The following is a 12,474-nucleotide window of genomic DNA, read 5'->3' on the forward strand; positions in this document are numbered from 1 at the left end:
CAGAACCGGACAGCAAGGTCTGTGACTGCCTTATCCACAGGCAGATCCCGCTCCCCCTGCCCTGGCATCACCACCACCGGGTGACTTTGTCTGCCTCTCAGTAGATATGAAAAAAGTGGAAAAGCAAAACAGAAACTAACGGTGGCAACTCTGCAGAGCTGGGTATGTTGGAAAGGCCAAGCCTTAACCCTGTGGCTCTCTCTCTCCCACCTTCATCCCCACAGAGCCAAGGTGAAGAAGGGAGTGAACATCCTGAGTGCTCAGACCCGCGAGCCCCGGCAGTGGGGCGTCAAGCAGGAGGTGGGCAGCGGCGGAAAGCACGTGACGGCCACCGTGGCCTGCCAGCGCCTGGGGCCCGGCCCGCGCAACAGGTAAGCAGTGCGCTCCCTGTAAGCGTGTGTGGTTCCTGGTCCCGGGCCCAAGCTGGCTGCTGCCTAAGAGCCTTGACTTGGACTCGCGTGAGCTGCTGCTCAGAGGAGCTGTTGAACCCACTGCCCAGAAATCTGGAGGCACTGACATCCACTGCAGGACCCTCTGCCGCTGCAGCAGGGCGGGGTGGGGCGCTCGCTGTGCAGTGCCGCAGGGTGGGCTTTGGAGGAGGGTGAGGTCATCTCTGCTCTGACAGGGCTTATGCATTCTCTGCAGCTGAACTGACTTTCTGGGGGCCTTGCCCTGCCCACATTATCAGAAGGTGCTTAGTTACAAAGTACTCATTTTTCATGAAGGATAAGATTGAGTCTTCGCAGGATGGAATTTAAGGGAAGGAGGTGACAGTCAGTGGCAATAATGGAGAAGAATCTGCTGTGTGAGATTCACTGTAGACATCCTGGATGATTTTTGAAAATAATTGTTTTCTGGTTGTAAAAGCAATTCATACTCATTTTAGAATATGAGGAAAGCACAGCTGTATGAGGCGGGAATCACACGCCAATATCCTTACTACTCAAGGGTAACCCACTGATAACATGTTGGTTCATTTCCTTCCAGGGTTTTATACCTGTGTAATGCTAATAGATACTAAATACATTTAGTTTACAAATTTGGCACCATCAAATACATACAGATTTTAAGGACACTACTATTTTCACTTGTATTGGAAACATTTTCTCTTAACATTAAATATTCCTCCAAAACATTCCTAATAACTTTATAGTATTCTATCAGATGGATTTAACATAATATAAAACAACCGACGATGCCTGTATTTTACCATTTAGGTTGATTCCAAGTTGTTTTTAAATTTCAACTTTTATTTTAGATTCAGGGGGTACATGTGCAGGTTTGTTATGGGGTTCTGTTGCCTGAGGCTGAGGTTTGGGGTATGAATGATCCCATCACCCAAGTGGTGAACAGAGCACCCAATGGGTAGTTTTTCAGCCCTTTATTCCCTCTCTCCCCACTCCCCCGTGTCTGTTGTTCCCGTCTTTATACCCACATGTACCCACTGTTTAGCTCCCACTTGTGAGAACATGCGGTATTTGGTTTTCTGTTCCTCCATTAATTTGCTCAGGATAATGGCCTCCAGCTGCATCCGTGTTGCTGTGAAGGATGTGAAAATGTTCTTTGTTTATGGCTGTGTGGTAATCTATGATGGATGTATACCAAATCTTCTTGATCCAGTTCACGGTGGATGGGTTGATTCCGTGTCTTTGCTATTGTGAATGGTGCTGCAGTGAACACATGAGTGCCTGTGTCTTTTTGGTAGACCAATTTATTTCCTCTGGGTAGATAGCCAGTAATGGGATTGCTGGGTTGGATGGTAGTTCTGAGTTCTTTGAGAAATCTCCAAACTACTTTCCACCATGAGTGAACTAATTTACTTTCCTACACACAGTGTGTAAGTGTTCCCTTTTCTCTGCAATCTCTCTGGCATCTGTTATTTTTTTACTTTTTAATAATCATCATTCTGACTGGTGTGAGATGGCATCTCATTGTCGTTTGGATTTACGTTTCTCTGATGATTAGTAATATGGAACATTTTTTTCATCAGTTTGTGGCCCCTCGTATGTCCAAGATTTATTCTTATAGATGATGCAGCAATAAACTACCTTCCACATAAATCTTTATCCACATCCCGTTTTCCTTAAGGTGGCTTCTTAGATTCAAAACGTAAGATTATTTTTCAAGGCTCTTGATATATTCTGCCAGTATATTTTTCTGAAGGGATTAGTATTAAAGAAAGAAATATTCTATTACTGGACACATTTTCTTAAGTGACAGCTGCAAGGCACCGTGAAAAATCCTCAAATTCTCTGCTTAGTTTAGAACCACGCTATTCTTTTGCCCATAGAACCCCTCCTCTCTCCTTCCTTTAATGTGTAACCAGAAAAAGAAAATCCAGTGTCCCGAACAGTTTACAAGCTCAAATGCCAACCCTCACCACCATTACCCCACGAAGGATTTTTAGTGCATCTGGCGGGGGGGAGGTCAGGGGCGAAGGCTGGGTGTCCGAATCCTTGAACTTGTGAAAACATGGCCAGAAAGGAATGTGTTTATGAGTCCCTTGTTCCAAGCAGGAGATCAGAGGCCAAATTAAATCTCCTGAATCGAATGCACATAAAGTCTAATTAACCCATAAGATTAGTGTTGATTATGCAAATGAAAGTGAATGTGTTCATTGGCAGGTGGCGAAGTTATGTATGTGAATAATTCTTCAGGTGGGAACCTGAATGAGAAGCAGCACGAGGGAGATGAGCCTCATAGTATCAAGTCCTGAAGGGCTCCTGTTGTCACTCTGTTTGTTCTGAGCTTCCAGGAGCCCTGCTTTGACTCCGTTGTGTTTGCAGTCTCAGTGGTAAGCATTGTGCATGAGTGTCTGCAGCCAGCCATCCTGAATGTTTCGGCAGACTGTGGACAAGAGGAAGATCTGAATCTGCAGAAATAGAGAGTAATGGCATCTGAGGCGCAGAAAGAGGCCTGCAGATGGTTAGACGCAAGAAATGTGTTCAAAGAGGAGGGCGGGCAGTGCATTGGGTGGAGTCACTTCTAAGGGCCATTGTGGTCATGTTGGACCCACCTGGATAATCCCGGATCATCGCCCATATCAAAACCTTCACCTAATCACGTCTGCAAAGTCCTTTTGCCTTGTAAGGTAACATATTCATAGGTTCTAAGAATTAGGATGTAGATAAATTGGCCTGCCTCTGTCTTCTTACAGCATGACTCCGTCATGCCCATTCAGTCCTGAGTCTTCGAAATGCTGGGTTTGGACACCTTGGGGTACTGAGGTCAGGCCAGTGAGCGCACCTTCCAAGATTCCCAGGGTGGGGAATGGCATTCCTTCCCATGGAAGCTTTCTTGGTAGCTGAGGAGGTCTGATAGCAGGATCTTTGTTATGTATAGCACTGCCATGGGCAACGGTGTCGCCCTTCCTGGCTGGGTGCAGCAGAAGCACTCAGTGCCAGCCAGGAGTGTGTATTCTTGCTTCAAGGCGAGGGTTGCTCAGTCAAGTACCTGAAACCTCGTTGGCACTGAGCTCCACCAAGGCCATGACTGTGGCTGCCTGCAGGAACCTCTCGGCAGGACTCTGAGAGCCTGTGCTGGCCGGGATGGCATTCACAAGTGCAGAGAGTGGTTCGTTCCTTGTCTTTGGCTCTTGAAATATCCCGTTGTGAGCTTTTGCATTTATGTGAGTCACCAGTTTGAGATGTGGAAGCTGCAACTGTGTTTTCAGATCTCGGCCACATTACCCTGTTGGCCACGTCCCCTGGCTGGTAAGACAGGGAACCTGGGGAGACAAATAGCTTCAAAAGGGTGAAACTAGTCAGCCCACGGAGGGGCTGCCACACCAGAGGCTTCCCCAGGCAGGTCCAGAAAGGTGGTTCTGGAAGGTTTTACGATCCCCTTGCCAACCATTCCCATCCGTGGCTGTTTCTTCAAAGGCACAAACACGAAACACACACACCAAGTCTAACTAAAAGTGGTGGCTTTGTAAACAAACACAGCTTCAGAGCATGTCCCCTGGCCCTTACCTGCATGACCACTCACCCCTATTGATCTCCAAACATAGAAGCCTTCTACATCAGGAGACGATGGTAGCTGATCTGGGGAGCTGAGCTCTGAGAGCGGCAGAAAGCTAGTGGTTAAACACACCTCAAGGGCTCTGAAAGTCATTCTAGTCTATAAGTTTCAAACAGGACCATGAATGGGCACCAAGGGCCTCACTAATCCCTAAAATGGCTTGAAAATATATGGTGTGTGAGAGACCGCCTCCATGTGCCATTCTCTTTACACCAGTTTTATTGCTCTCTTCCAATTCTTTAACTCATATGAACTAGTCGTCCCTGAATTGAACTTGGTTGACCTGTGTTTTTCATGCAGAAATAAAATTTCAGTGACATTTGATGGGACACGCAAAATCTCCAATTAGCCATAGTCCCCATTCCACCCTATGTCTTGTATCTGGCCTCTCCACTTGTGAATTGGCTACGTGGTTTGTGAAAGTGTTGTAGTATGAAAATCCAGTGTATCAGTCCAGCTACGTAAGGACCCCATGATCACATAGGACCCACTTAGATCATCTATCTCAAGATCTTCAACCTAATCACATCTACCAAGTCCCTTTGACTTAGAAGATAACATATTCATAGGTTCTAGGCTCTAGGATATGGACAGATTTGCCACAGTCATGCCACATTAAAAAACCCCAATCTCAGTGCTTTATAACTACAGGTGGCTGTCCATGTCCATGAGTTCTGTGTTTACAGATTCCAGATTTTTTGGGGGGAAGGTTCTGCCTGTACTGCACATATACAGACTCTGGCTTTCCTGTCATTATTCTCTAAATAATATGGTATCACAGTAACTATTTACATAGCATTTACATTATATTAGGTATGAAAAATAATCTAGAGGTGATTTAAAGTATACAGGAGGATGTGCATAGGTTATATGCAACTACTACATCATTTTATCTAAGGGACTTGAGCATCCATGGATATTGGATCCATGGATATTGGGGCGACTGTCCACGCTTTGTTCTCATACTCCCAGGGCTGTAGGTCAAGTGCAGTCTGGGCTTGCTAAGGGGAAGCTGAGACAGGAGACTGCCTTGGGGTGTGAGCTGGCCGGGCTTAGCTCCAAGCCTTGAGCTCAGTGTCTGTCCGTCCATGTGTGTTTGGTCCTGGGCCCAGGCTGAAGGGGCAGAGTTATTCTTGGCGTGCTCCTCTCACAGCAGCTCATTATCCTCTCACCTAAGACCAAAACTGGTGTCCTGTCCACTAACATCCCCTTGGCCAACGTGAGTCAAGAGGTCAGGCCATGGGGTGAGGAGGTCCTCGCCACCCAGACATATGGGGTGGGTGTGCGGAGGGAGTGCGTGCAGCACTCAGTAAAGCCACCATCACCCCCTCGCGTGTCAAAGGGCTGCTTGGCTCAGAAAATTTCCCCTGTCGCTGAAATGTTCTGCACAGTTTCCATCTGTGGGAAGCTCTAGATGTCCCCTTTCCCACGTTCGTTTCTTCAACAAATATTTGTCAAGTGCCCGGTACTTGCCAGCTACCATGCTGACAATCCACGGCCAGGAGTCTTACCAGGGGAAAGTTCGAGGAAGAGATACTGAAAGACTGTCCTGAATATGAACTCACACCTGGTGAGTGATGAACCGTGTCATGCTCAGCATAGGCTGAAAAATGGCGCTTGAGTGAGTGAGGAAGGAAGAATCATAGGTGAGACAAGCAGTGCTGGCTGTGTGCCTCACACTCTCCAAATGCTTTGCATATAATCCTCCTAAGCATCTAATCCTGCTTCAAGCATTCGAGGTAGACAAAGTGAGCTATGATCTCAATTTACATGGGGGGGAAACTGAGACACGATGCATTTTTCAAACCCACTCAGTAAGAGGTGGAGGTGGAGTTCAAACCCAGAAGTTCTGCCTCAAAGAACAAGCTGTCGTTTGAGCTTATTCTTGTCCTAATACGAAATACACCCAATGGACCACCCTGGCTGACAGACACTGTTCTATCCGGGTCCCGGTACATCTCTTTTACTGCTCTATATCCGTCGGTAGGTGTGTTAGCCAGCCAGGGCTGCCTGAACAAAATTCCACACACTGGTTGGCTTAAAACACAGAAATTTATTTTCTCACCATCGGGACTCTGGAAAGTCTGAGATCAGGGTGCCGTCAAGGGTAGTTTCTGGTGAGAAACCTCTTCCTAGCTTGCAGATCACCACCCTCTGAGCATCTTATGTCCTCAGAGGGCCTTTCTTCTGTGCGTGGAGAGAGAGAAGCTCCTGGTGTCTTTTCTTTTCTTTTCTTTTTCAAGACAGGGTCTTGCTCTGTCACCCAGCCTGGGGTGCAGCGGTATAAACAGGACTCACTGTAGCCTTGACTTCCTGGGCTCAAGCGATCCTCCTCTCTTAGTGCCCCAAGCAGCTGGGACTACAGGCATGCACCACCGAGCCCAGCTAATGTTTGTATTTTTTTGTAGAGATAGGGTTTCATCATGTTGCCCAGGCTGGTCTCAAACTCCTGAGATCAAGTGATCCACCTACCTTGGCCTCCCAAAGTGCTGCGATTACAGGTGTGAGCCACTGTACTTGGTTTCTTCCTCTTCCTGTAAGGACACCAGTCCTATGGGATTAGAGCCCCCTCTTATGACTTTATTTAATCTTAATTACCATCTTAAAAGCCTGCTCTCCAAATATAGTCACACTGGGGATGAGGGCTTTGTGATATGAATTTTGGAGGGAGCAATTCAGTCCGTAATCCTGGGGTTTGCTCTGTCATCCTGAACCTGCTTCCGTCACCGCACCACCTGGGGCTGCCCCTCACTTTTGTGCACTCGTGCAGATTCTTGGAAAAGCCTGGGAGCTTCTCCCTGGGGTCCTCTTTGCCAATGATGGATGGGTGTGGAGTGCGAAAGCCCAGCCCCGTCTCCCGCATTGCAGACAACTCTGAATTGTCATGGACACAGCTTGACTCAGAGCTTCCCACAGGATCAGGCTGCAGGCTGGGTCTTTGAAAGCACACCTTCCCTTTGCTTCGTCCTGCAATGTGAACTATTTCTCTCTCCCCTTCTCGCTTTCCAGTTTCTCCTGGTGGGTGGGGAGAAAGGAAACAACATCCTTACTCGGTCACTTGCAAATGAATCCTCATCTTATGATCTGCTTCTAATGAACCCTACCTGAGACTCTCAGAAACATAAGAGCCCCCCACTTCCTCCCCTGGTGAAATGGCCTCTTAGACAGGCAGAGAGCACTTGTTAGGAAAACTGTCAAACAAGACAGCTGTTTTGCTGGAGCACTGTCTCCCTGTAACCTAGAACCTCTGAAAGACCTGTGGGTTGTTATGGTCCTGAAACCATCTGTCTATAAACACTCAGACCCAGGAAGATAGCTTGCACCTGGTCCGTACACACACCAAACTGTGTGGCATTTGGTTTCCAGGCTCCCCATCACCCTGGGAGAGATCTGAGCATCTCGACAGTCAGGCAAAGTCAGCCAACAATTTACCAGAGTGCACGTCGTATTTACAGGGTGCGAGGCCAACAGAGCAATTAGCATGCCACCCAGGTCCTTCCCCGTCAGCACCCTGTGACTGAGAGGATCGAGCATGAGGCCAGTGCTTCTGTGTCTGCAGGGAAGAGGCACACAAGCACGTGGACAGTGTGCTGAAAGGCAGGAACACATCTTGCCGTCCTTTTGGCATCCTCCTGTTTCTTAGGAAGCATCTTCCGCTTCCCCCTTCATCTCCTTTCCCTGATCTGCATCTTTTTTCAAAACCAGGTGTCTGGGTGAGTCTGAGCAGCTGGGGAGCAGCGAAGCGAGCAGTGAGTCTGACCTCAGCACCGGCAGGAGGGAAGAGCAGACCCTGGCTGCTTTTGATTCAAACGTTGCACCTTGATCTAGTAAAGGTTTCTGCCTCAAGCATTCCTGGACCCTTACTTTAAACTCATTCCTCCAGGGAAAATGCCAAAAATGAGGTGTTTCTTTAAACTGTAGGCATACTCTGAAGTTTAGGGGGGACTCTGTGTTGGTAATGCAACCCCCTGAGGCTGTTGATGAGGCGGGCTCCCCAGTGGGGTTGGTGTAGGCACACCTGCCTGCCGCTCAACTTCCCACTGGCCCACATGCACCTGCACTGTTAGGTGCTGAATACCTTCACTTAATCCGGTTCACTGATGCGTCTCAAATTTCCCATTTAGGCATTCTTATTAAAACACTACTGTTCACATCTCTTCCAGAAGCAAATATAGTATCTTAAAAATAGAAACTTACATAGAAAACCGTAATATTCTGTAGATTTTATAGTGCTTGACAGCACACAGAATAATACTGTGTATATTTCACTGTCTCGGGCACTTTACAAAATGCTCTGTGTACATTATTTCAGTAAATCTTTCTAATGGTCTCAAGAACTGAGGCGTCATACCATTGGGTAGATAAAGAAAAGGATAAAGGCACTCGCGGGAAATAAGCATCCAAACGAGTATTTATGCAAATCATAAAAAAGTTTTATTTTAAAAATAACTTTAATGTACACAAATAAATGGAGAAAATGCCTATCAGTTGCACAAAATAAAAGTGAGCATAAACAAATACAATTAAAACATAAAACTCCTGGCCAGGTGCTATGGTTCATGCCTGTAATCCCTGCATTTTGGGAAGCCGAGGCGGGTGGATCACCTGCAGTCAGGAGTTTGAGACAAGCCTGGCCAACGTGGCAAAACCCTGCCTCTACTAAAAATCAAAAATTAAGCTGTGTGTGGTGGTGCGTGCCTGTAATCCCAGCTACTCAGGAGGCTAAGGCAGGAGAATGGCTTGAACCCAGGAGGCAGAGGTTGCAGTGAGCCAAGATCACACCACTGCACTCTAGCCTGGGCAACAGAGTGAGACTCTGTCTCAAAAAAACACACACAAAAAAACAAAACAACATAAAAATCCTATTGAAGTCTAGCTGGCTAATGTTAGCAGCAAGAGGCTGTGTGCTTGCCTTGGAGGTTAGAAAGGTGTTAGCAGGTGTCAGGGAAGTGCTGTGGACACATGAGAGAGCAGGGGTGTCCATCTTTTGGCTTCTTTGGGCCACATTGGAAGAAGAATTGCCTTGGGCCACACATAATATATGCTAACACTAACGATAGCTGATGAGCTGGAAAAAGAAATTGCAAAACAGTCTCATAATGTTGTAAGAAAGTTTACGAATTTGTGTTGGGCCACATTCAAAGCCATCCTGGACCACACACGCAGCCTGTGGGTTACAGGTTGGACAAGCTTGCAACCAGACCATGCTGAGATTTCCTTCTACTTCCCTTTTTATTAGGCTTATTTTTTTCATTTTACTTTAGTAATCATAAAAACATATTCAAAGATATGTTTTTTTAAACCCATATTCCGTATCTTATGTAACTATTACCATTATTGCGTCCTGCCTTACAGAGTGTATATAAGTATGTTTATACCATTGGGATCAGTCTGTAATATGTTGTGTCTCTTCTGGTAACTTAACATTGCCAAAGTACTTTGCTTGTCCCATACTTAGCTTTTTAAATGACTGAGTAAGTGGATGGACTTGAATTTATTTAGAAAGCCCCTCGCGGGACACCTGGGTTGTTTGTACCCAGCTTTTTAGTATAAATGAACCAGTGGCAGACATTTCTACGATGATATGGTGCTGCCTTTCCCCCCGTTCTGAATCGTGGAGCCCTGGGAGCTGCTGTGAGGGATCTCTAGTCCGAGTTTCTGCTGTTCCTAACTTTATTTTGTCACCCCTTCTCCCTGGGGTGACAACATAGAAACTGGGGAACAAAGCCAAAAGCTGGCACCAGATGAGTGAAGGGGCCAGGGAAGAGGCAGGGAGCCAGGAATGGCCTGTGGGAAGACAGGGAGGGGCCCCGCGTGGCACCCCTTTTACTCCTCCAATCCCTCCTTGTTGCAGCTCCAGGGGTGTCTGTGCCCAGGAATGGTTACAGGCCCTCTGGGAGACTTTCGCTTTAACCTCAAAACTTCTAAAAGAATCTAAAAAGGAAACACTTTCTGTCCACCTGATTCAACCTTCCTCAAGGGATGCATGTTGCCTTTTGGAAACCCTCCTGGGATACTTCATCAGTCCTATAGACTGGCTGTCACTGACACCTGTAATTGTAGGGCTGCATGCCAAGAGGCTGCAAAGCTAGCTGGACTCAGGCATCCACGCGAAATTCTGCGCCATTTAACCAGGAGCCTCAAAGGCAAGGGACAGGTGAAAGGAGGAGGTGGGTAAGGAAGTGGGTGGAGTGCCCATGCCCTGCAGGCTGCAAGAGACAGGGAGGGTGGCAGGCTGTACCCTCTTAGAGGACACATCCATTCTTTAGGCTCTAGAGCCTTCCCAGGTGGGAATGCAGGCCGTGAGTTGCCAGATCTCTGGATTTTTCTAGACCTGCTGAAAATCCAGAAATCTTTCCATTTTTTAACATTTGCTTGGATGTTTAAAATCACTGTGCAAATCAAACAAAAGGTATACTGTTCAGGAAAAATTGTTCATCAGGAAGTAAACCATGTGCAAAAGTGGCCTGTTTGAGTCAAAATAATGCCTGTTTTCTTTAGGAGGTTGATTGCCTGTATTGTCCAGGTACAGAGTTTGCAGCAAACAGCTGTCCGGGAACTCAACTGTGCCTCTTTTGGAGGGACTTAGAAAGGAGGCCAGCTGTTTCAAAGACTCAGCTGCCCCTCATTTTCACCACACGCGCCGTCTTAAACAGACCAAATTGCACAGACGCTCCTGTATTTCCAGCAGATGCTATAAACATGCATCTGAGCTCTGGTTCTTACGACTCTAAGTGTCAGCCCTAATTGGGATCCTGGTGCATGGCGTGGAGTTCTTTCTCCCTGCTCCTCTTGTTTTCTAGCTTCTAGTTTGATGGGGTGGTCTCTGGGCCAGTGTTCCCCAGGCCTCCTTGGAGGAGACTGGGATCCACATGCTTCCATAGAACAGTGAATGATGCCTCTCCCGTTCTTTCCCCTCCCTGGAACAGAAGCAGCTGCTGCATCCCCAGGCTCCTTAATTCAAGAGCCAGCATCATGCTTCAGGGACTCTCTGCTGCAGGGGAGAAAAGTAAATCAGGCAGGTAATAAAACGAGAAGGCTTTTTCCAAAAAAAAACCAAAATCATTGAAAATGGTGAATAAAATGCCCATTAGTATTCATTTAAGCAGTCTCAATTGCATACCTTATATACATAACTGTGCTTGGCTATTTGTTTTGGAGAATTCTGGAGTATGAACATGCTCATAGCTGCTTAAACAGTTTTCAGCAGTGCTTAGAGGAATGAAGTGCTAAAATAATCTGCGTTTCCCTAAAGGAAATTGCTCAAACCAACTGCTTTGTGTAAGAGATGTTTGAAGATTGCAAACTACCACGAATTAAAATCTCCCAACCAATGGCATAAACTTACATTTTGGGTCCCCTCCTAAAACAAGTTAAAAGTGTTTCCCATTCCACGCACCCAAAACGTATAGCAGGCTTCTGTGAGGATCTGCAGCAGGATAATTTATTGATACACAAGTTGTGTGGGTCTCTGTAAAACTCTCCCTCCTTTTCACCTGCCGCAGGCGCCAGGCCTTCTGCTTCCTGGACTCCATAGTCCACTCCAACGTTCGTGGCAAACGTTGACCATTAAAGCCCAAGATCATTGAGGTTATTGTTGTTGCCTAACTTTTTTTTTTTTTTTTTTTTTTTGAGATGAGATCCCATTCTGTCACTTAGGCTGGAAAGCACAGTCATGGCTCACTGCAGCCTCGACCTCCTGGGCTCAGGTGATCCTCCCATATCAGTCTCTTGAGTGGCTGGGACTACATGTGTGCACCACCACACCCAGTTAGTTTTTGTATTTTTGTGTGGAAAAAGGGTCTCATTGTGTTACCCAGGCTGGTCTCTAACTCATGGGCTCAGTGATCCTCCCACCTTGGCCTCCCAAAGTGCCGAGGTTTACAGGCATGAGCCACTGCGCCTGGCCCGAGTTGTCTGCCATTTGTAGATAACTAAACTCTTCCAAGAGAATTTGCTGGAGGCATTGGGATGGTGGGTGCAGAGTGGCAGAGAGGAACAGTTGAAGAGAGGCTGTGACAGAGCCTGAAAGAAGATTTTACCGGAGACTGAAGGGCCAGGTCTGGCATCCCAAGCCTCGATTTGATATCTGAAATGGTGAAGGGGCTTCTCCATTACTTAATGCTGTTTCAAAATGCAAGCCCCACGGTTTGTCATCCCATCAAGACTACCTACCATGGAGGAAATGAATTTTCCCAAAGGAAGTCAGGATGTGTCTACAGAGGAGGAATAGATGCTGGGCAGTGAAAGCTGATGTGTAGGGCATGGCGCCCGTGAGAACCTTCACAGTGTTGGACAGTTTGTCCACACCATCACCCATTTCCCTTATACGGTGAGTAGTAATAGGATCCATCTTCAAATTAGGACACTCTGTGTTATAGGTTGTACTTTTTTCAGAAGTATTCCCAAGGAACATACTCTCCATGTCCCTAACCTGCATGCTCTTCTGGAACC

The 12,474-nt window shown here is 46.8% G+C and overlaps 1 protein-coding gene across 1 annotated transcript in view; it reads left to right on the plus strand.

Moving 5' to 3' along the window:
- Positions 1–12,474, plus strand: part of TMEM132C (transmembrane protein 132C) — a 429,974-nt gene that overhangs the window by 267,362 nt on the left and 150,138 nt on the right. The window contains exon 3 of the mRNA XM_025402559.1: positions 225–371. Within this exon, the coding sequence (XP_025258344.1) occupies positions 225–371 (147 nt within the window). The remainder of the gene's footprint in view (positions 1–224; positions 372–12,474) is intronic.

The sequence above is a fragment of the Theropithecus gelada genome, chromosome 11, assembly GCF_003255815.1.
Source record: "Theropithecus gelada isolate Dixy chromosome 11, Tgel_1.0, whole genome shotgun sequence".
Lineage (NCBI taxonomy): Eukaryota > Metazoa > Chordata > Mammalia > Primates > Cercopithecidae > Theropithecus > Theropithecus gelada.